The sequence below is a fragment of the Peromyscus californicus genome, unplaced genomic scaffold (genome assembly GCF_007827085.1).
Source record: "Peromyscus californicus insignis strain IS unplaced genomic scaffold, ASM782708v3 Scaffold_9__1_contigs__length_137607984, whole genome shotgun sequence".
NCBI lineage: Eukaryota > Metazoa > Chordata > Mammalia > Rodentia > Cricetidae > Peromyscus > Peromyscus californicus.
The window spans coordinates 113,033,951-113,058,541 of NW_026294617.1; the positions used below are offsets into that span (position 1 = coordinate 113,033,951).

The 24,591-nt window shown below is 39.0% G+C and overlaps 1 protein-coding gene across 2 annotated transcripts in view; it reads right to left on the reverse strand.

Annotated features, from left to right (window-relative positions):
• Positions 1-24,591, reverse strand: part of Bank1 (B cell scaffold protein with ankyrin repeats 1) — a 278,198-nt gene that overhangs the window by 42,739 nt on the left and 210,868 nt on the right. Inside the window, exons 8-10 of one of the 2 annotated variants that reach the window (XM_052731674.1) lie at positions 16,697-16,775; positions 13,202-13,510; positions 8,740-9,045 (exon numbers count right to left, since the gene is read on the reverse strand). In XM_052731674.1, coding sequence (XP_052587634.1) covers positions 8,740-9,045; positions 13,202-13,510; positions 16,697-16,775 — 694 coding nt within the window. Of the gene's footprint in view, positions 1-8,739; positions 9,049-13,201; positions 13,511-16,696; positions 16,776-24,591 lie in introns of both variants that reach the window. The other variant, XM_052731673.1, reaches the window with a different exon arrangement.

A 24,591-nucleotide genomic window follows, 5' to 3' on the forward strand; every position in this document is an offset into this window, starting at 1 on the left:
TAGACAGAGGTCAGACATGCTATTAGCACCCACTGATGAGAGAGGAGAGAGAGAAGCAGTCAAGAGGAGGAAGGGTCAAAACCAGTGCTTGTAGCCCTGATTTCCCATCTGTTTCCCTACTACATGCTACATGAAAGCTAATCACAAAAAGGCAGAAGAGGGAAAATAAAAAAGGAACCAACAGCACCTCCCCCTTTTCCGTAGGTGTCAAAGGAGGGAGGGAAAAATGCTGTAATGCCATAGGTGGTCCCAGTGAGTCATCCAAAGCTTGTGGAAATGTACAAACACTCTGATAGCTTGAGCCATTTAATTGTGCTGACATTAGTTCCACCTCATTATCCAGGACATTTATCTAGCACAGTTCACCACATCAGAACAGGGATGTGGACGTGGATCTTTCACCTGGCAGGAGCGTACAGACCTATGCAAATCGAAACGATGCTTGGGCGTTTAGGGAGAATGTGTGCCTACTCGGCAGCCAGTGCACACACACTCATTAATGCTGGTACATTTTCCTTTTGAGATTGGCAGAGACAGGATAGGGGAAGATTATAATGACCTCAAGGTAAGTTGTGGGGAGACTGAAATACAAGGGTGGTATTCACAGATACTTAGCTTCCTAAGGAAAAAACATCCATTTTCTTTCCAATCTGTAACAGAAATTTGAACTTGATTGGTAGATTAGTATGAAAATCCTCTTTCTGCAAAGAAAAAATCTCACAGTCATTTTTTTCCTCTGCATTTCAACTTAATTGAAGTGGAGCTAGAAAACAAACTTTTTATTTGAATATTTATTTTAGTTTATACAAACAAGAATATTTCTACTCTAAAAATGTTTCCTATCTAGAAAGCTGGTAAATTCTGGAAGAAGACAGGTTGTTTTGTGGAATTGAAGCTTGAGGCCATCACAATGAGTTTATTAACTAAGGCTCCATGCACCCCTGGGTAGGCAAGTCCTCTTCTGTTTACCAGGCAAGCAACACATAGGGAACACCTGCTGTTTGCCTAGCAGCATGTTGACTTGTTTTTGATCATTCTATTTCTATTCCATTAGAAAATGTTATGAGAGTAAATATTAATTGAATAATAACCCCATTAATCTTTCTTTCATTTCAAAGAGAAATAGCTTAGGTGGTAAGGGAGCCACTGAAAGCCTCCACAACTATTAGGACTTTACCTTTTGGTTTATCCTTGGTGATTATCCAAATGGAATTCTCTGCTCTTTCCCCTCTCTGTGTCAGAAAATGCTTTCATGCTTGATACAAGTGGGGTCATGGTTTTGTTTTGTTGTATTTCACAGGATTGTAGGATCTGGCCTTTGAATGTCTATTTTTATATTCCATTTGGTTATGTGAACTTTGAACAGTCACTGAATACTAAATAAACTAATAGAACTCACCCTATGGGGATTGAAAACTTCCAAAGTGAGGGCTGTGCCCATTTGACCTAATTGTTTTCAGTGTTGGTAGCTGATGAATATTTTGGAAAAACATGTACTCTAGTATATATGCATATGAAACTATGTAAGGGGAGAAGCAGAAGGCAGGCACTAATAGGGAATAGAGAGGTTGCTTTACCTTGTGTCTATAGAATAACTTAAAATATCATCTGAACCATTTTTTTGTGTACTGCTCTAAGCCAACCACAGAGCATATGCAGCTTTCATTCTCATGAAAACGCAGAAAAGCAGCTATTATGAATAATTAACAAAGATACATTTTTAAAAAATGAATTGAGATTGTGCAACTCTCACCAAGTTACACAGCTTTGAGTGCACAGTGACATCAAGTTCAGTTCTGTCTCTCTTCATGGGGGTCATGAATTTTACTGATGAATTTCTTTCGGGGGGGATGCCTCATACCATGAAAGCTCCATAGAGCATCTCATTCTTCTCTAATCACGTAACTCAGAGTTAAAAAAATGCTCACAGTAAAAGTGCTGGAAAAAAAACATTGTAGATTCAAGAAATTTATAGCGTGTGTGTATGTGTGTGTGTGGTTGGGGGGTTGGGGTGTCTGTGTGGACAGCTGTTAAATGACCATTATCTAAAGATTTCAAATGTTTACTCTGTCTTAAAAATGGCAACTTTGTGGATCTGAGTTTGCCAACATTGGTACTACTGACCTTTTATACTGTATAAGCTTTAGATTATAATTGTCGAAAGCTAATCTTTAAAGTGTGGGATGGTCATCAGGTACCTCTGACCTCTACCTCCTAGGTACCTCTAACATTATCTTACTTGTGAAAATCAAAATCTCTCTAGACATTGCTAAGTGACATCTGGGGGTCATTAAGAATTACTACCATAGGTCAGTTGAACTTCTTACCACAGACACATTCAACAGGGTGTAGTAACATATTAAAGGCAAAACACAGAAAGTTGTGGTACAATTGGAAAAAAAATCTAAGTGCTTGATGATACTTTCATTCATTTTGCTCACATAGGCAAATCTGTAATGCCAGTTCACACCAATTTGGATTTTGCCCCTTTTATATGACCAATGAATTGAATCCTTGAAAGATGAGGCTGATAAGATTTAACTTTATATTACTGTGCTAAGAGATGGCCTAGAAAGTCCTCTGGTTTCATTCAGCGTTTCTGTGAATGAGCCAGGAAACTATGGTGTTCTACTCTGAGGACAAGGAGAACAATTCATTAAACACAGGTTACACAGCAGTTCTGTTTCTGTCCAATGAACAGTACATACTCAGTCATCATGATGGCTCCTTTGTAGAGCTGGATCAGCACCCTTTCACAGAAAGATAAAGAACTTCACTCAGAAAGGCAGGGGCCCTAGCCTTATATAGAAAGATGACGATGTCATTCTGTTCTGAGAGCACCTGTGACATGCTTATGGTGTTCTGAAACTAAATGGTTTGGACTAGGTCACCTAGGCAGAGAACAGGCAGCAAGGCTCTCGCCATAAGACCCACTTGAATATATTTCTTTACTAAGGTAGACTGTAGACACTCTACTCTGTCACATTTACAACCATGGGAATTAATTTTCCCAAGAGTTTTCACAAGGACTCTCCCACCTCCAATTCATTGTATGTAATCAGTTTCAAGTACAAGTGAACTGCAAGTGGAAATTTTAGGCGAACAAGTGAGTTGCACTTGACATTTAGGGTCTTGGTAGCTGAGATGCCCTCAAGAAGGACGTATATGCAACTTTGTTGTACTGTAAAATGCCAAGGATACCTCAGGAGCAACTGCAAATTGAGAGGGGAATTGTATTCTGCTCCAAATCAGCTGCATGGACTTGGTCCTATCATTGTCCTATTAATTGTATGAGGGGAGAATGAAAAATGATTCAGTAATGCTAAAACCTTTCCCTAATAAGAGTTCACATCTGTGCATGGTCTAAGATGGAATTCTCCTACCAGTCTATCTGGGCCATACTGTACACCATTTTCTTTCCTTGATTTGTTCTAAATCAAGAATTCTGTCACTAAAAGATAGTAATCTATAGAATCCCACTATATTCTTGATGCCTAATGAGCCTGATCTTGTCCATTATCACAGGGAAAGGAAAGTGTTAAGAACATGAGATCTGAGAAGAGGATGACCATTTAAGAAAAAAAAGTTTTAAAGAAAAAATAACTTTTCTGTTGCAGTTCGTTCTTAATCTTAGGGAGTGTTTCATACAACCATCACAATCAGAAACATGTCTTCTGATAAAATTGATGGATGTGAGCTCAGTTTTGAATTGTTGAGTTACATTTCTGTGGGTGGAGGATGATGGAATGCAGAGCAGAACTTCTCTTCCATATGTGATCTACAGCATGTAGAAAAAGGAACAATAATACATGGTCATCTCAGAGCTTTGTTCTGTTTTGTGCAAATTAGTGCTTCAAACATTGGATGTTTTGGGGCAGGAGAAAAGGAAATAGGAGGCTGATACAGTCTTTGTACTATTTTTCATACTCTTAGTGAAGTCTACTGTAGCCATATAGATGTGAATTTTGCCTCTTCTACCATTGGTTCATTCAGCTAATATTCATCAAATTCTCTCAGTTTATGAATTCATTGTTGAATGTGGAAACAAGGATTTAATGATAGGAAGGAAGATTCTGAAGAAGCTGATCTCTTCCACTGTGGATCTTGTAGGTTAGAGGAAGGAAATAAATATGAATGCATGAAAGTGAAGTGAATTTATTGGTGGAAGGAGCTCATGGTTCAGTGTTTACAGGTGTGGGTAATAAAATGACAGGGGCTTACATGCGCTGGTACCGCTTCCTAGTTTCATCATTGGGGCAGTGCATTGGGACTCTCTTAGCATCAGCTTATGGTGATATTTTATTTGTATTAAAATGTTATTTGTAGGTTAATAAATAAAGTTGCCTGGGGGTCAGAGCTATTAGCAAGCCATAGGAAAGCAGGGCAGTGGTGGCGTACTCTTGTAATCTCAGCACTTGGTAGGCAGAGCTGGGTAAGTCTCTGTGTGTTCAGGGATACAGCCATTATTGGATACACATGCCTTTAATCAATACCAATCATGGAAAACCTGGAGGCCTATACAGACAGGCCGTGAGGAGGCGGTCATGTGGTTGGGTTTACAACCAATGAGAAGGCAGGACAGGAACTCTATATAAAGACATTAACACAGGGGTAGCTCTGGTTCGGAGAGGTAGGACCACCACAGGAGGAAGGGTAAGGTTTTAGCTCTTAGCTCTGACCTCTTGGCTTTCTTCTTTGCATTGGTTCTGTGTTTCTTATTTAATAAGAAGGTTGGTTACATCTACAAATGGTGTCCAACGTGGTGGCAAGAGTTTCCACCTAAAAACTGAGAAAAAAGGTTCTAAAACGGAGCTAAGAACAGTTCCTAATTGTCTCTCTCAAATGAGCGGCAGCTGCTGGTTTGAGCTACTTGTGGGTTCCTAGCGTGCGTGCTCGACCTACAGTATGGCGGGAATGAGGCCTCTGCAAGTGGCACATTAAGCTGCATGGTGGATTTAGCCTTTGCTGGTACAAAGCAAAGAGGTTTTTGGGCTACATGCTGCTTGGATAAAAGCATAGACCCACGATAGCTCCCAGAGCTGGTGGTAAACGTACCACCATGTTGGGAAGCTGAGGTGGGCAGAGCCAGCAGCCACAGCTGCTGCAGTTTAAAGCAATAGATTCACAATAAGACAGATTCAGATGTAATAGTTAACAATGTGTGTAAAATACACATAGTCTTGAAAGAGACAAAAAAGGTGATATATACAGTTATATAAGCAAATACATAGTTTTAAAAAATAAAGTCTTTAAAGAGACAGTAAAATTAATATAAAAAATAAGCCACGTGAAGATGAATATTACACAGAGAATCTGGATTGTGTTGTCTTTGGGATTTTTAACTGCAGAAAAACATTTGATTGTAAAAACTGTTGAGTTATACCAATATGTATATTTTAAAGATATCTTGACTTCAAAATTTGGATGTAAGGATGTGTTGTTTTGGAAAGGAGACTCTGCTTTTGTTCCCACAGAAAGCAAGAGGCTATGGATTTGTTCAAGATTAAGATACATCAGGTTTGACCAGCCAAGACCCCCTGAAAGGTCTCTGATGACGCCATGGGCCAGATGATCCAACATCCAGAATGGTTTCAAGGCAACTGGCTCAGACGATACAGCCTCACGAACTACTCCATGATCCTAAAATTTTCTTTGTGTCCCCATAAGATACAGCGCCCGCCTCCAGCAGGAAGTAGCAAGAAAAGCTATGCCCAAATTCCCAAATTATATGTAATTTTACTTTGTTAAAGTTAAAACCTTCCTTTTCGAAAAAAAATGGGGTGGGGAAGTGCTGTGGGATGTTCTGTATGGCAAATGTGTTGCTGATTAGTCAATAAATAAAACACTGATTGGCCATTGGCTAGGCAGGAAGTGTAGGCGGGACAAGGAGGAGAATAAAGCTGGGAAGTGGAAGACTGAGTGAGAGAGACACTGCCAGCTGCCACGATGAGAAACAGCATGTGAAGATGCCGGTAAGCCACGAGCCACGTGGCAAGGTATAGATTTATAGAAATGGATTAATTTAAGCTATAAGAGCAGTTAGCAAGAAGCCTGCCACGGCCATACAGTTTGTAACCAATATAAGTCTCTGTGTTTACTTGGTCGGGTCTGAGCGGCTGTGGGACTGGCAGGTGAGAGAGATTTGTCCTGACTGTGGGCCAGGCAGGAAAACTCTAGCTACATCAGCTCCCTCATCTGAGATTAGACCAGCAATGTAAACCACACAGGGCCGCTATGTGAGTGAGAGTTCACAGAAGTTGCCTTCTATTGATATTCCCAGTATCTCAGTAGACCACAGACTCTCCTTTGTGCCAGACACTGTACTTTTTTTAAAAAAAATCTATTTTCCTTAACTTCTGACTTTACCAGAACCAGAGAAATATATAGAACCCCTTTCTACATTAGAATTAGTATATCATTCTTTGCTCAGATCCTAAACAAAGGTATTTCCTACAATGTCAACATAGCTTCTTCTAGCCCTCTGTTTTTTTCTTTGTTTACTCTGTTTTCTTCAGTTCTGCACTTTACAGCTTCCTCTTTGGCTATGTTATAGTGTAGGTGTGCCAACATCCTGTTGCCACTCTGTTCTGTTAAGAATCAAAAATGGTGCAAACTGATGTTCTCCTGATGAATGGATAGGGGGATGAAATGACATTCCATTTAATAGATCTGCTTGAGTGGGAGGACTAGGCAAGGTGTGGAAAAAGCCTTCTAATGCTGGGATTCTAGGCAGGCATATCCACGTCTGACTTTGTACTGGGGATTTGAACTTTGATCTTCATGCTTGCACACTTAGCCATCTCTTCAGCCACCAGTTGCTCATTCTGAATACATAACCCAAATTTCCTACTCTCTTTCACTCTAATTGACTTGTGTAGAATTATGTAAGAACTATCAAATTAAGTCCATCTTTATTAATGAAGAATTAGGATGATCAAAATTTTTAATTATTTCTCTATTCATTTATTTTAAATTTTCAATTGAGAGTTTAATGTAAGAATGATGTATTTAAATCACCTCCACCACTCCTTTATTCATTATTTTCCTAAATTTAAAAAGAAATGGTGGAAATAATGGGGAGGAAGTTTTAAGTGGGGAGAGAGATGGAAGGGTAGGACAGAGAAGGGAGGGGTAACTAGTACAAAGAGTGAAAAGCCATATGGAAACATTTTATAGAAGAGTTTAACTGTAGTTACCCTACACAGTGAATTATGGTCTCCCAGGAGACCATAAAAATAGGTTGCAAATAAAAAGCCCATTACCAGATCAGTAGATACTACCCCTTGGTCAGGGACATGCCAGAGAGCTGCCACCCCTACATAAACAATACATGTTATTTCCAATGCTCTTATTGCCCACCATGACTTACTTACCTTAACTGGTAAGGCCCTATTGCTGAAGACACTACACACTTAGGTCATGGACAATGGAGAAATCTAATTTGCACTAAGAAGCTGATATTTTCTCTCTAGATTTCATAGTACAGGAAGGTAACACAAGTCTTACACATGTATGAACTCTATGGACTGTAATAATGATGGTTGTGGGAAGCTATGCCCATGGATACTATAACAGTATGAATGTTATGGAGGGAACTGTTTGCCGCTTGTATTTAAGGCCCACTCCCCAGGAGGAAATGTTTACCTTGTCCTGTAAATCTGGCCAAGAACCCACGGCTGGGGAGATTACAGCAACGTGTATGAACCTACTTTTATTATTTTGCTAAATGGACATAATATCAAACTGCCCTCTAAGTTCACATCTTTCAACTCACAGATTAGTACAGCACTCCTACCTAGTCAGAGAAGTTTATTGGTGTAATGAATGGTATACTTAAAACAGAAACACACAACTGCTCAAAAGGCAGAGACTCAGTGACTGTGGAGTGCTCAGCCACAAATGGGACATGTATGTCACCTCTGAATCTCCAAGGTTCAGGGACCATTGTGGAGAAGAAACAGATTGTAAGAGCAAGAAAACTGGAACAAAACAGTATCGTCTGGACAAGACGGCTATATGCGTGAGCTCACAGCAGTCTGCTTGTACAAGACCTGCACAGCATCACAGCAGTCAAAATGCTAGCATGGAGGGAAGAAGGACCCAGAAGACCCCACGCCTAAACAAGGAACCACTGGCAGTTAATGGCTTCTAGGAGCAGGAGACTCAGGTTTCTTTAAGCATGTGGCCCTGGGAGGTAAATCTTGTTTCAGGTGATGGTTCCACTCACGTGGGTATAGAGGCAGCATAAATTGGACTATGTATATTATTTTTTGAAAAACTGAAAGTTGGGAGGAGGAGGTGGATATGGAAGAAGTGGGGGTAAATATGATATTGTATGCATGCATAAAATTCTCAAAGAATTAATAAAATATTACATTAAAATTGGGCCAATGTAACTTACCTGTGACTTGAAAAGATGCTTACAGCCTTACCTCATCTCCCAATCCAATTTCTCCCATGAACCAAAGAACACACACAAAAAATCATATAATAAGGACTGGGAACATGGCTCAGTGCTTAAAAATCATTGGCAGCTCTTTCAAAGGACCCAGGTACAATTACCAGCACCCACATGGTAGTTTACAATCCTCCGTAATTCTATTTTCAGGACACTCAGTGGCCTCTCCTGGCCTCTGTGGGTACCAGGCATGCACCCACCTGTCTATGGAGACATGCATACAGGTAAAATATCTGTGAACACACAATTTGAAAGTTGAAAAAAATCCATAGACAACATACCTTGGGCTATGTAAGGTGTTGTTTCTTCTTTGAAAGGGATGTGAGTGGGTCGGGGGGTGGGAGCAGGAGGTCTGTTTATAATGAAAGAATGATTTCCAGTTCTTTTCTTTATGCTCTTACTGGCCAGGATCAGATCGTACTCATTGTCATCAGTCTCGGCAAATGCATATGGGTTTTCTTCTTCCTCCTCTTTCTGTGATTCATCTTCTCTCTTTTCTTCTTTGCTGGGTTCTTCTCTTGTTTCTTGTCTTGCACTGAGATCACTCCAGTTTTGACTTCTTTCCATTTGGTCTTCCACCATTTTCCCTGCTTAGAAAATGTTTAGTTTGGGTTTACATTATATTGTATGCAATATTCTTGCTGCTTTTAATTTGCTATATCATCTCAAAGCACTTTACTCACATGCCATTGAGACAATATGAAAAAGGACCCTGTCTCTAGTAAAATACTTATATATGACTATCAAAATTCAAAAAGAAAAGTTGGTTGTTTGATTCACTTACACAACCTAGAATTGCTAGTTCTGCAAAGAAAATAATATATGTTTTCAAAAAATTATCAATTCTTAAACATTATTTTAGGTATATATTTAATATCAGGAAATTGAGTCATAAATCTATATCTTAAGCTCCAAATGCCTTGAAAGGGGTGTTTTTAAGCATAAAACTCAGACATGTTTTTTTCAAGTAAGATATCTTCCCTTTTCTACTGCTTGTACTGACTATTTCACTTAAAACCTAATTTCTCTGAAAATGACATGAGGGACCAGCCATACGTACATGCTTCTGCTGTCTGTCCTAGCACTGACAGACTGACTTTCAAAAGTGCAACTCTTGGTTTTCACAGGTGAATATGAACCTCACTCAGAAATGTGACACCAAAGTAGAGACCTTGAGATAATGGACATTGTGGGCAATCACTGGCTTAAGGATTAGGTGTGTGATTAGAATGCACCCGCATAGTCAGGAAAATATTTACCTGCTTTGTAAGAATATGCTAAGACATCTTCGTAGCAGTTGTTAAGCAGACAAGCATATGAAACACTCCGGTTAATAAATTAAAAATAACCCATACTCTCTACTAGGCTGATGAGAAGGTCTTTCCCTATGGATATTAGTGTTTACTCTCATTTTCAACTTGCTTCTTCTGAATAGTGTGGATCTGATAATAATTATTGAAGTTTGGATTTTAGTGGAAAAACTTAAACACTCAGAGGAAAAACAACGAATAGAACCATATCAAAGAGTATTTTTACAAGAATATTCAGGAATTGCTTTTGGTAGTTCTAGGAGGGGTAACCAGGACACTCTTCCAAGGCATCTTAAACTATATTCTCCTGGTAAGTTTAACCTAGCAAGTGTTAATTTCCTATATGCCTGGCACCAGCTTTAAAATCATTACGCCTTGCCTCTTTCTGCATGAATAATCTGGCTTTGAGATTTCGACTTCATGACTTCTGTTTCCCTGACAGCCTCCGGGTGAAACCTGATTAAGTGTGTGGGAAAGACTTTTACAGCACTTCATTTTTAGCAAAATGTGTCAACTGTCTCACTTTTATGAACCCATTTCCTGAGCTGTTCCCCACCCACCTCTCTTTCCAACTCTTTCTAAAGTTGGACTCACATTAGAAATCATACATTTTACTTTTTATCTTCCAAAGCATCAGCTTGTGCTTTGAGTTAAGGAGTAGGGCCCGAGTTTTCTCATTCCAGGTTGTATACTAATAAATACTAAATGAATCACTTCTATGAGAGAATCACTTCAACTGCTGAAATAATGGGGCACAAGTGCATAGAAAGGAGAACCCTGGAAGTATGTAGCATATTCTAATTATAGGCTCTGTGGCCTTGTGTCTGAGTGGCAGATGGGTCATAACGATAGTTCAGTCTTATGATTGTTGTGAAGGTTGAAAGACGCTTCATAGTGGTGTAATTAGTACTTTATCCAATGAGTATATCTACAAGTCTCACTTGTAGAATTGGATACCCATTTTCTATAACTCAAGGACAGATTTTGACAAATGGGCTCAGTGGCCAGGAGTACTTGTTGCTCTTACAGAGGACCTGAGTTTGATTACCAGCACCCATATATTGGCTTACAACCATCCTTAACCCTAGTCCCATGGGATCCAACAGACATGCCATAGCACAAATACATTTGTTCAGGCCAACCAAACAGTCATAAACATAAAGTCAATAAATCTAAAAAGAAAATGTATTAAAAATATCTTGACAAATAATGCCGTTTTCTTTTCTACTCATTTTTCAGTGCTTTGGGTGAAAAGATGAATAAAAAAAAAGATATGAAAGTAAAAAAGGGATCAATTGGCAAGAGGAAGGGGGCCAGTGAGAAGGGGACAAGAAAATCTGGGGGATGAATATGACAAAAATAATTACATATATGTATATCATGTATATCAAAATGAAACCCATTACTTTGTAGTTTATATATAAAATATGAAAACATTAAACAAATATGACAATATGCTTTTTTTTGGTTTTGTCAAGTCAGGGTCTCTCTGTATTGTTTTGGCACCTGTCCTGGATCTTACTCTGTAGCCCAGGCTGGCCTTGATCTCACAGAAATCTGCCTGGCTTTGCCTCCTGAGCGCTGGGATTAAAAGCGTGTGCCACCACCACCCAGCCAACAATATGCTTTTTTAAATAAAATCAATGTGATTTTTTTGGGGAGGTCTTTGCCTCCTATGTGTGGTACTTTTCAAGAGATATATTAGCTAAAATTTATAATTTTGGTCATAGGTATTTGGTAAACTTATGAAATAGTGGTATTAGGTTTCTTAGTTAACATTGTATATGAAGACTTACATTATAAAATTATGATGTAACATTACATATTACAGATATTTAATCTGACCCAAGAAAATATTTCCATCTTTATTATTTAAAAATTTGAAAAATGGAGTAGAATTTTGTGGCTAGTCTTCTGCTAGACTGTTTTTTTCTCCCACAGATTTTTATGCGCTAACTTCACTCTCTCAAGAGTGCAGAAAAGCTTGGCACATAGGTGAGCAGTGAAGGCATGCTGTATGAGCCAGAGAAGTGTCTCCCAGGTTTGGTTTTCTAACGTGTTGTAGAACCTGAGTGCAGCTTATATTGATAAACATGGGCCTTCCCAGAAACAGGGTCTTGAAGGGCAATAATGCTACATTTTGTGGTTTCAAAATTTACTGTGGGATGGTCTGTATGTCAAATGTGTTGCTGATTGGTCAATAAATAAATCACTGATTGGTCAGTGGCCAGGCAGGAAGTATAGGCGGGACAAGGAGGAGAATAGAACTGGGAAGTGGAAGGCTGAGTGAGGAGACACTGCCAGTCGCCATCAGGATAAGGAAGATATAAAGTACCGGTAAGCCACAAGCCACATGGCAAGGTATAGATTAATAGAAATGGATTAATTTAAGCTGTAAGAAGAGTTAGCAAGAAGCCTGCCACGGCCATACAGTTTGTAACTAATATAAGTCTCTGTGTTTACTTGATCGGGTTTGAGCGGCTTGGGACTGGCGGGTGAGAGAGATTTGCCCTGACTGTGGGCCAGGCAGAAAAACTCTAGCAACAAAAATTCACTTGAAAAAATTTTTTATTTCATATGTATAAATATTTGCCTGCATGTATGCATGTGTACTAAGTGTAGTGCTCAAAGAGGCCAGAAGAGGGGGATAGATACCTTGGAATAGAGTGGCAGACAGTTGTGAGCCATCATGTAGGTTCTGGGAATTGAACCTGGGTCCTCTGCAAGAGCAGCAAGTGCTGTTAACTGCTGAACCATTTCTCCAGCCACTTCAAAATTCACTGTTTCAAGTAGTGTTCATACATTTAATAGTCTTCTGGGATCTGACAACTAAAATATATTATTTATAGCATATGATGAAAAAACTGGCATTTTAGTCTTCATTATGAAATTTTCTTTGTGAGAATCATTTACAACTTGACAGGTTAAGCACAAAATAGGTGAATGAAGTGGTTGACAGTGACCCTGGGGCTGAGAGTTTTTAGGCTATGGAGAACTCCAAGGACAAACCCTAGGAGAACTAGGTCCCAGGAAGTCCAAGCGCCAGGTAAGTGAAGTGCCCTTGCTCATCTCTAAATTACCCTCAACAGCCTTCCTTCTGCCCAGAACATTGAACTTTCCCACAGAACGTACCAAGTTCATTTTATGTGCATCACAACAGATTCTTTCTAAATTATTATGGTTATTTTAGTTGTATTATTTATCGTATTTACATTCCTCCAGCTTTGCAAGGGCATTTTATTTTGGGGAAAGGGATCAGAGAGAAAGGGTAAATAGATTATCTCTTGCTTTCTTTCCTTAGCTTCAGTTAAAGATCAGAGAGTCAGCTTGGTTTTGGAATCTGATTGTGTCTCCACAGATTCAACATTGTACCATATGCTCTGTAGAAACCTTGGAACAAATTGTTTTTTTGCACCACCACCTATAAACTTACCTTGTGAGGTGAAGTGAGGTCTTTCTAGTTGGGAGGCAGCAGTCCCTGATCGGGGTGGAGGCGGAGGAGGTCTGCAGTATGGAAGAGGCTCCTGTGAGCTGCTTTCTGTATCAATTCCAGGAATGAACACATACAAATCGTCATACTGGTTCTCAGAGCTTTCGCCCTCGACCTCTGGCAGGCTGGATCTTGACTCAGCACCTGGCTCTTCCTCCTCTGTGTCCCCAGCCCTTTCAGGTTCCTCAGATGTGGCCGTGCTCCGTCTGTGGGTCTTCCTGAGTTCGTGATGAAATGCTGGGGACTGTGTGGCTATTTATGATGAAGATTGAGTAGTTTCACTTACACACATTGTCTGGAGGCATTTTGAAAATTTGCACAGAAGTTGTAGCACAGTTAACAAGCTTTTGTGACCTGCAATGTAGTAAAAAGCTGCCCACTGCATAGCTCTGCTTTACCGAATGAGCCTCGAAGCTCCGTCTCATCTTGTTTCCTGAGTACATGACACAGCCACATACAGATATTTTGATTCTGTGGAGAAACTGCTGAAAACGAATCTGCGTTTTACTTTGCATCTCCACATATTTATTATACATACTACTTAGGGCTGATAATAGGCATTGCAGTAACTTATATAATTAACAACCATAAATTATTATGGGTAATTCATTAATTTTTGAAAATGGTACTTGGTAAAATGCCTTTTTTTTCCCCTGGAGAAAGCATACCTAATGATAAAATGCATTCTGTTTTGAAATTTAACCAAATAATTGAGTCAATGTCCCTATGGTCTAAGAAGCACACAACATATACTTTTATATTATACAATAATACTCTAACCACCCAGGAATAGCACAAAAACATTAAGTGGCAATAACTTCACATCTGTAAAACAATTTATACAATCTTTTCTTTTTAAAAATGAAAATGAAAGACATATTCTTTTTGATCTTTCAAACAGATGGAATGTGTCTTATCATTTTCAATGAAAAAGAATTGTTTTCAAATTTTGTTAAAATATAGCTTTAAATATCAAATGAAACAGTGTGGGGAAGGAGACACTTGTTCTTTGTTGCTTTGAAAAATGAAGTCACACAGTAGAAAACTTTCAGCAGTGTGAGAAAAATGAGGCCCATGAAAAAGTATGCCTGTGATGGTGTCCTGTACAGTCTTTTCTTACACACGAGGAAGAAGAGAGACACAGTGTTTGCTTCTAGAACTGAACTTAGATTCTATTAATACTAGTCTGGGATAAGTAAGCAGACTTCTGTGGTATATGCATGTGCTGTGCTGTGTGTGTGCAGTGTATGTGTATGGGGGGAGTGTATGTGTATGTGTGTGATATATGTGTGAGGTATGTTGTGCATGTGTGGTGTATGTGGTATTTTGTGTGTGTGTGTGTGTGTGATATATGTGTGAGGTATGTTGTGCATGTGTGGTGTATGTGGTATTTTGTGTGTGTGTGGTATATATAGGTGTATGTGTGGGAGGGTGTATGTGTATGGTGTGATGTGTGTGGTGCATGTGTGCTGTATATTGTATGTATATGTGGTGTATGTGGGGTATGTGTGTAGGGGGAGTGTAAGTGTGGTGTGTGTGTGTGTGTGTGTGTCTGTGTGTGTGCGATGTATATAGGTATGAGGGTAGTATTTGTGTATGGTGTGTTGTTTGTGTGTGATTTTTCTCCAGAGGTCTCATTCAGTTTTCTATTCCTCACACCTCGACACTGGCCCTAGAGTAAAGTGATCCCTGGAAATGCTGATGGAGTAGATGACGGAGCAACTGGAAGGGGATTACTGCTCAGCTGTAAGTACCTGAAGATGCTTGACTATTTGTCTAAGATAATCAGTCATCAGCCTAGAATTGCAGTCAAGGATGGGAAATTGCACACTAGCACTTTAGTTGTACAATCAGTGTTTCTTGACTGACAAAAAAACAGACATTCCAGGTGCTTGGCAGGTGGATCCAGCCCTGGCAAGTTAAGTTAGAGTTAGTAGGCAGAGGCTTCAGCATGCCCAGTCATTGTTGTGATGCTGACTGGGGTGCCTTGACCTCACCGAGCCCCGTGAAAACTGGTGGCTGAGCCCAATCACGGTCTCACAGCTGAGAGCGCTCTCAGTTTCAGCTGTAGAGATGAGATTTTTCTTTACAAGAAACTGCAATAATGTTCTCTTGTTGTTGGCAAGTCTTCAGAGGGTGGAATATTATGATAGATGTGTGGTCAGTATTAATAATGAACTTTATCATAACCTTTTATTATTAAGGTGATAAAATATATAACCTATAGCCCTTTTAATCAGTTCATTAATTTAATATGTAGTATTCATGTGCATATTGTAATAATATTTGAAGGATTTTTATCAAAGTATACTTGGTAAGCTTTGCATTGAATTTTGTCTGATTTGCCTATCAGCCTGTCATTCAAAAAGCTTGTGGTCAGTAGTGTACAACTGAGCATTGATCATATACTGCTTCTAGGTTATATGGATCTGAACAGACAATCCTAATCTCCCAAGACAAGTATTTTAAATGAAGGGGACAAGCCATAAATGGAGAAGCAGATAAGTGAAATAAAATGCTGAATGATGCTGAGCACAGTGGAGAAAGACAAAAGCAAAGGGAAATGAAGAAATGTTAAAAACAGGGGTTATGATATGTGAATGGAGTATGGACTGGAGTTAGGAGGATGCGGGAGGAAGAACGTGTGGAGGGAGCTGAAGCTGCACATGTCCTGAGCAGAGGCATAGTCATTCTCTCTCTCTAGGATAAATAAAAATGACAACCAGTTGAATGCTGGCAATATTTCGCAGGTGTAATCAATAGTATTATGGTGAAGTGGATGTATAGTGGGAGAAAAAGGACAAAAGTCCAGAGTAACTTCAAGAATTTTGAACTAACTTCAAAAGAAAAGGCATTTTCGCTGGCTGCAGAGGGAAGTCGGCAGGTGGAGACATTGGGTATAGCAGGAATCAGGATTTTCCGAATGAAGGGTGGGATGCCCGTCATACATGCTGGTGAAGATGGTAAGCAAGCCATTGCATGCTAATGAGACCTGACCTGCACATGTATGAACACTGAATTCACCTTCAGATGTTAGACATAGAATTACATGTGCTATGGCATGAAGGATCTTAGAAACATCCTTGCCTCAACTTCCCACTTTGCAGCTGACAGAACTCAGTTCCACAGAGAATGTGATTGTGTTTTGAAGAACAAATTTGGAAACATAGTTTTCAAATACCCAGAAAAGAATATCAAAGTGATTTGTATAATTTTTCAGGGTGGGAAACTCATAACCTCATATTTGATTATTAAATCTTGACTTTATAAAAGGTGTTTAAATTAGCCCATGTAGGCAAAACATCTTTAGCACAATATTATTTAAAAATCCTTTGGTTGATAAAATACCTTCCCACACTTTCTGTTCAGTCTTGTTTTCGAGTTTCATACACTATACTATAAAACCTATATGTATTCATGGATTAGAAGAAAACTTACAGGGTGAACATGTTGCAAATGTGGTAACATCCTCTTCATAATTATTTTCTTGCTCATTATTTCTGCCAATGTTTTGGATCTGAAAGGAAGGAAGGTAATTTTTAATAATGTGCATTCATCTTACCTACAGGGAAAATGCTTTTAAAGTTTTATTAAATACTTAAATTCTTCTTTATTACCGACTTTGGTTATACATGTGATCAAAGATACATGGTATTAAAAGCAAAAGTAAGAAAGACATCCATCATGAATGATAAGTGGATTTTAAAAAGAAACCTAACGACCGTTTTAACACTTGATGAAAGCAATAATCCTGAGTTTGGGTGTGGTATCCTGCACCAAACTGAATACAAACAGTTCTCTTAAAACTGGATATTAATTATATCAGGTATATTATGGTACAATTTTTTTTCCATTTTCCATACCAACCACTGTTCCCCTTCCTCCCCTTCTCCCATCCCCATTCACTTCTTATAGGGGGTAGTCAACGCAGTTGGCATATCCAAGTTGGGGTAGGACTAAGCCCCTCCCCTCTGCATCAAGGCTGAGTAAGGCCATTCCCTACCATAGGAAATGGGCTCTAAAAAGCCAGTTCATGTACCTGGGATAGGTCCTGGTCCCATTGCCAAATGCCCCACAAACAGATCAATCCACACAACTGCCTTCCATATTCAGAGGGCCTAGTTTGATCCCATGCAGGCTCTCCAACAGTCAGTCCAGAGTCTGTGAGCTTCCACTAGCTTGGGTCAGTTGTCTCTGTGTTTTTCCCATCATGATCTTGACTCCCCCCTTGCTCCTATAGTCCCCCCTCCCTCTCTTCAACTGAATTCCAGGAGCTTGGCCGTGGGTCTCTGCATCTGCTCCCAATAGTCACTGGATGTAGGTTCTATGATAACAGTTAGGGTAGTCACCAGAGTACGAGTGAAGGCTAATTCAGGCACCCTCTCCACCATTGCTACGAGTCTTAGCTGGGGACATTCTTGAAGATGTTTATTCCATGTCTTTATAAGGAAGAAAGTAAGCTCATTTATTTCTATTTATTTGTCTTTTTGAAGTCAATTCTGGTATGTATTTACTTACTAATTAACTTATTTATTTAGGAATGGTGGAGCTTGAACCCAGGCTCTCCAACATGTTAAGCATTCACTCCACTGCTGATTTATACCCCAGGTCACACTATATGTAGAAGACAGACTTACTGAGAGAGAACAAAATATATTTATCACTAGAAGAGCTAGTTTTGTTTAAATTCTCTGAGGACAGTCCATGTACCAGAAACACCTGAATTCCACTAGTGTCATGTCATGATTCAGGATTTTAAATTCTGGAAATTGTTGTTGATTTTTTAATTCAGCTGTCGACCTTGTGTACATCCTACTTCACAAATGAGTCTGTCAGATATGCTAAGCCTATAGGCTGAAGATGATGCCCCAACACTGTGGAGAAACCTCAGGTGACTGTCCAGGCAGCTGGCTGTTTCTGTCAACTCACAAATTTTTTGGAAGTTGCTTGCATGCACTTTCTGTTTTTATTTTTGTTAGCTAATATTATTTCCTTCTTGGGTCTCTGAGGGAGTTGAAGATTAGTTAGTTATAGTTGAAGGTTAGTTAGTTATAGTTGAAGATTAATTAGGATAGAAAGTGAATTAGATACATTTTGGACTTAACAAAATAGGATAGATAATGAAATTATTTTCTCTGAATTTGTCAAATACAAATGGACTAGACATTGTTTAGACATTTATTACTTGTATATATTGTATATAGTCATTGTACTTTTGTATATAGTTTTTCTTTTGTTAGTTATAACCTTTTTCTTTTTTTTCCTTTTTATTAAAATAGAAAAGGGGAAAAAAAATAAAGCTACTATCTCATAACTTCAAAAAAAAAAAAAAAAATTCTCTGAGGAGATGGAGCTCCTATAATTGTGGAACACACTGCTCCTCTTAGAGAAAGTCAAGCGACAGCAACTCCATTTGTCCAAACTGCATACAGAAAAGGATGGCGGTGTGACTGTATTTAACAGAGACCACACGTTTTAAACACAAATGTCAAGTGGCTTATTCAAAGATATGTTTTTGTTCTTAACAGACTTGATGGAAATAATAAGGCCATTTGTTCTAAGCTAGAGAATCCACACTGGTACACTTTACACATTATTGTAGCTAAGGTATGCTGAGGTATTTGACCAGTACACTGACCTCATCAATTTTCTTTACCATCTGTGTTAGCCAACGAGAACCCAATGGAATTGATTTATTTTTAATGGATGTTCTTCATGAGAGTATCATAACCTCTCGTTTTCCAGGGAATCTTAAGAATGAAGATTTAAGAGTAAAGAAAAAGTACCTCAGTACTTTATTGAGTCCTCAGTCCTTTCTCCTAAGTGTAATCTATGAAAGATAGCATTGACATGTTGGATATTTGCAGTTATTGGTATTCAAATCATTGTTTAATATAGATACCTTAAGTTTCCAATTAGAATAACCTGTACATTTTATAATGTAGGTCAAGAATATACTTTATAAGTCTATCACACTCTCAAAATCACATAAAGGAATGTTTTTTTACCCTTTAAACATCAGAAATCATTTCCAAAGACCTTAAGAATTATGGAAAAATACCATACATTGAGAGCTCCTGGAAAAGTATCTAGATATGAGTATAAAGAAATTGAAATCTATTTGGAGTAGGTTTCATGTTATGATTTAAGCCATATAAACAGCCAAACCCCAAGAATATCCCAAAAAACCTCCTTCCAAATTTTACCTATGGCCCATATTATGTACAATTAATATTTCCTATAATTAATGCTATTCAGAGTAATTATCTTCTCAGGAGTGAAAGTATCTGAAAATATTTATATTGGAAAAGCAAATGCTTCCCCCTCAAGGTCCTTACAGTCATAAATTAATAATATGCTAGATCTAATGACACATGAATAACTATTACACAAAACCAATGATGGCATCAAAGAGAAGTCTCATGCTTCTCAGATATCTAGATATTTAAAACTTGGCTGTGTGTTCTAGTGGACCAAGCAAGGGCTGTGCATCATCTGAAAGAAAAATCATACCTATATGATTTATCAGCTATATGATATCAGGCAAATGCTTAACCCTAAACCTCAATTTTCTACCCTGTGAAATGTGGGTAATAGCTATGCCCTCATTTTATGAAGAAGACCAGGTCATAATAATATAATCCAACACATCTCTACCATGTAATGAGTGTTTAATGAGCATGATGTTGACTTGATTTTCCTTCTTATAAATAATTTTAAGAAAGCATGGTTTCTTTTTTTCATTGTTCTTTATTAAGAAATTTTCTACTCACCCCACATACTATCCACAGATTCCTCCCTCTTCCCACCCCCCAGCCCTATTTCCCAAGCCACCCCACATCCTCCAAATCGAGGTCTCCCATGGGGAGTTAGCAAAGCCCAGCACACTGAGCCTAGGCAGGTCCAAGCCCCTTCCCACTTCACCAAGGCTGTGCAAGGTGTCACACCAGATTCCAGAAGCCTACCCATAGACCAGGGACAGATCCCGATCCCCCTGCTTGGGTGCCCCCCAAACAGTTCGAGCCAAACAACCGTCTTCTGTATCCAGAGGGCCTAGTCCAGTCCCATGGGAGCTCCACAGCCACCAGTCCACAGTTCATGGGCTTCCATTAGTGTGGCCGGTCATCTCTGCACATCCTCCCATCATGATCTTGACGTCCCTTGCCTGCAGTATCTCTCCTCTCTCTCATCAATTGGATTCCTGGAGCTCAGCCTGGTGCCTGGCTGTGGATCTCTATATCTGCCTCCATTTGTCACTGGACAAAGGCTCTATGATGACAGTCAGGTTATTTGTCAGGCTGGTCACCAGAGTAGACCGGTTCAGGCACCCTCTGGACCACTGCCAGCAGACCAAGGTGGGGTCAACCCTGTGGATTCCTTAGAGTCTCCCCAGCACCCTGCCTCTTCCTATTCCCATGATGTCCTCATCTATCATGGTATCTTCCTCCCTGCCCTCCCACTCTGTCCCTGTTCCAGCTCGACCCTCCCATTTCCCTATGTTCTCATCCCCCATTCCTTGCCCTCTTCCACACCCCAACCCCAGTCCACTCATATAGATCTCATCCACTTCTCCTTCACAGGGTCATCCATGTGTCCCTCCTAGGGTCTTTTCCTGTTAGCTAGCTTCTCTGGAGTTGTGGGTTGCAGTCTGGCCATCCCTTCCCTCCCATTTAGTATCTACTTATGAGTGAGTACATACTATGTTTGTCCTTCTGAGTCTGGGTTACCTCACTCAAGATGACATTTTCTGGTTCTGTCCATTTGCCTGCATATTTCATGATATCTTTGTTTTTTACTGCTGAGTAGTACTCCATGGTTTCTTTTTCTAAGTCTGATTTTATTCATACATTTGTTAAACATGTAGTTGGCTTTCTATATAGTACATATACTGTTATTAAAAGAATAAAGTTAAAAAATAAAGTCAAAATTACTCATTGATGCTGAAAGATCAAAGGAAACAAGATACAGTATTTTATTTATTTTAATAAGTCATCCCTACAGATAAAATGGAGAATTAAAAGTTGAACCCAACACAGTGATGGTGGCTGATTGCAATATCCCACTTCTACCAATAGATGGGACATCCAGAAACTCTCAAAAACCTCCTGAAGTTAGACTCGAGGCATTGAAGATGGAGGATGGAAGGACAGACAAAAGAAAACCTCTAAATAGAGACAACAGACAAATCAGGACAGGGGGTTTGAAATGTATCACAAAGTTAAATGCATCACCAAAGTTCAAAAGAAAAGTTTTGAGACCAGTTTATCTGGCTTTCAAGGAGAGAGAGTTGCTGGTGACCCTGGTGTAGATTCATCAACCCAAAGAAGCTTAAAGAGCTAAGTGTGGGCAAAGGATGGAATGCTTCATGCACCAGGTTTTGTTTCAGGAACAGTGTGACAAAGAGTCAGAGTGTAATTATACTCAGAATTTGGTTTTCAAAACATAAGCTAATGATATCAGAGAGAGGTGGGGCAGGGAGAGAGCTAGATTATGGGCAAGGACTACAGAGATGGAGCAGACAGGATGTTTAAGAACTATGATGTCAAAGGCTGGAGGAAGGGAGTTAAATATGACCATGAAAATTTCCAACCCTCAGTATCTAGTGGCAGCTCTCAGGTTAAAGTCTTCTTTTTAAAATCTTTCAGAGATGAAGACACCGATTAACACCACATTTTTGATTCAATCTAGAACTAAGCTAGTGGTCTAGAGAGAATATGTTCAGCTTAAATATCCTTTGTATTGAATCTTGGAACACTTGAAAATCTATTTGGAGTGGATGCATGAGTATAAAATAGAGAGCCTTCCAATCTTTGAAAACAGAGACTAGTTTTATAGTGGACAGATAAGCTTCTGATTTGATCAGTAAGACATAACTGAGAAATCTGACTAACAGAACTGAACTGTAAGTACAGAGTCAAAATTGTGCTTTAAAGATTTCAGAAGAGAGTTAGATACAGGCTACTGAACATTGATTATAAAATATACTTGTTCAACTACTGGCTCATTCCTTTCCAAAATATAAGATGATAAACTGGCCATGAAATTAAATAGATAAATTTAGTGCTACAAACTTCTAAACAGTACACTGAGTATGAAAAAACATAGAGCTGTATCGACATTTTAGAGCTGAAGCTAGATGGGGAGGAAGAAGGGCTTTAGTGAATAAGTACAAGAAAGAAAAATGACAGATACAAGGAGGGTGTAATCACACAGTCAGAGATCCAAACTAAATTTTTTATTAACCTTTTTTGATTTCAAAATGATACTCAGAACTGAGCTGAAACATCTTACAGAAGGAAGAGTTTCTGGCTTAGAGAACTTTACCCAAAATAGTCAACAACTGCATCATCCCAGAAAGTTCTCAACACACCATCTACAAGTAACATTTTTAAGCATAATTGTTATCACCAACATGGACCAATCAGGCAGTGGACATTTCTTAAAGATTTTTCTCTGTGTATGTTGCTATAATACATGGCAAGTTTTTAAGGAGACAGAGTGAGGTAACATAACATTCCCCTAAGATGCTAAATATTTAGCTTGGAAAAAAAATAAATGTAAAATATACCAAGAAATTATAATTTTGTGTTTTGCTTAATTAAAAATTTTAGTATAAGAAACTATTGAAACCACTCTTTACAAAATAGCTAGGACTGGGCTGTGAAGGATGAGAAGGGTTTGTGAGACTCATCCTGAATCTAGTGGTAGCAGCTTACAGATGTTTACTGACCTAATGGATGAAGGGATGAAGTGTGAATTGGTAAAAGGATGAATGTGGGTGTTCTAGCAAAGAAAAGCAAAGCATGGCTGGGTGGGCCTTAAAGATACAAGGCAAATAGAAAGGCCACAGGATCCAAACAGCAGGTGACTTTTTTTCAGAAGATGTAAATTGTGATAGCAAACCTGGAGGGAGCACTTGTTTACTGAAGCTTAGTTGTATGTAGCGCTCTGCAGCGCAGCGGCTGCTGATTGGTGGAATGCAGCGGCTGCTGATTGGTGGAATGCAGCGGCTGCTGACTGGCAGAAGGTTTTTCCAATCAGCACCCTTCTGAACATGTGTAGCTTCCATAGGTTGTGAGTTCTGAGCTAAGGAAGCCACCAGATAGATTTGGATTCGAATCTTTCTCTCCTGTTTTTACTCACATTAGCTCAGCTAATTCCTTTCTGGTTTGGCCGCTCTAGATGCCAAAAGAGCTTAAATGTATCTCATCTCATAGAGTTACTGAAAAAAACAACTGACATCAAGTACTTGGAATAAAGCTTGGTAAATGGAAAACAGTCTGCAACTGCTATCTATATTATTTTAAGAGTGTTGTTTCACTATAGAATTAAATTTTATGTCACCGTATTTTTCATATAGCCATGTTTATGTTAACATTTATAGTCAGTTACAAGGTTGAATAAAGACCAGTTGTATTTAAACTAGAATATAAATAATAAAACCAAAGGGTCCAAATTTATAAAGGATTAAAACTGGACACCTTTTCTTAGCTCAAGATCTTTTTAAATTATACCTAATTTATGTACAGGCAATCATAGCACAAATATTATCACAGGTTCATGCTGGACATCTTTATACTCATAGGCGTTAAGTAGGGGACCTGGGCATGGTGTGTAGGTTATGTGCTCATATCTGTTTGAAATTCCATTTGGTACAACTTCCTTTGTAACATCATGAAAGAGCTGGAGGCCAGCAGGATATAGGCTGAAGGAATGTCAGGTTATCCTACAAGGCAGTAACCTTTGATTTTATAACATTTATGCTGCAAATATTTGTTTAGGTTAGTTTTAAATTAGCTTCTCTTCTTCTAGCACAAAATGATGGAAGGCAGGGCCCATGTCACCCATAGGCATTTCATAACAGGAATGCAAAGAGAAGGGACAAGACATTGGCATAGATGGGGTACAGAGTCCATAGTGAGCTGTGGGGAGGTGATAAAGTCCTTGACTAAGCATGTGAATCTGCAGTTGCCACATCTAAAATATTGGTCATTCTAGTTTGCATGGTGAGGATAGAAACATGTATCAGACAGTAGCACAAAGTTCACTACTGAGTCTTCCAAAGTCTAGACATCAGTTTTAGTTTTAAACTTAAATCTAGTTAATGAAGGTCAGTAGAGGATATGCAAGGCAACACCATGACAAGGATACAAATCATTACCTTGTTTTGAATATGCTAATCAAATCAAGTTTAAAGATGATATAATACGAAGGCACACCAAGTAGAAGGTAGGCAGTAGACAGAGTTCCATGCCTTGAAGCTGGCAGATTGAAGTTAGTGAAGGCACAGGGCCAGGTTTACATCTGTGATAACAATTTTCAAAAACTCATTG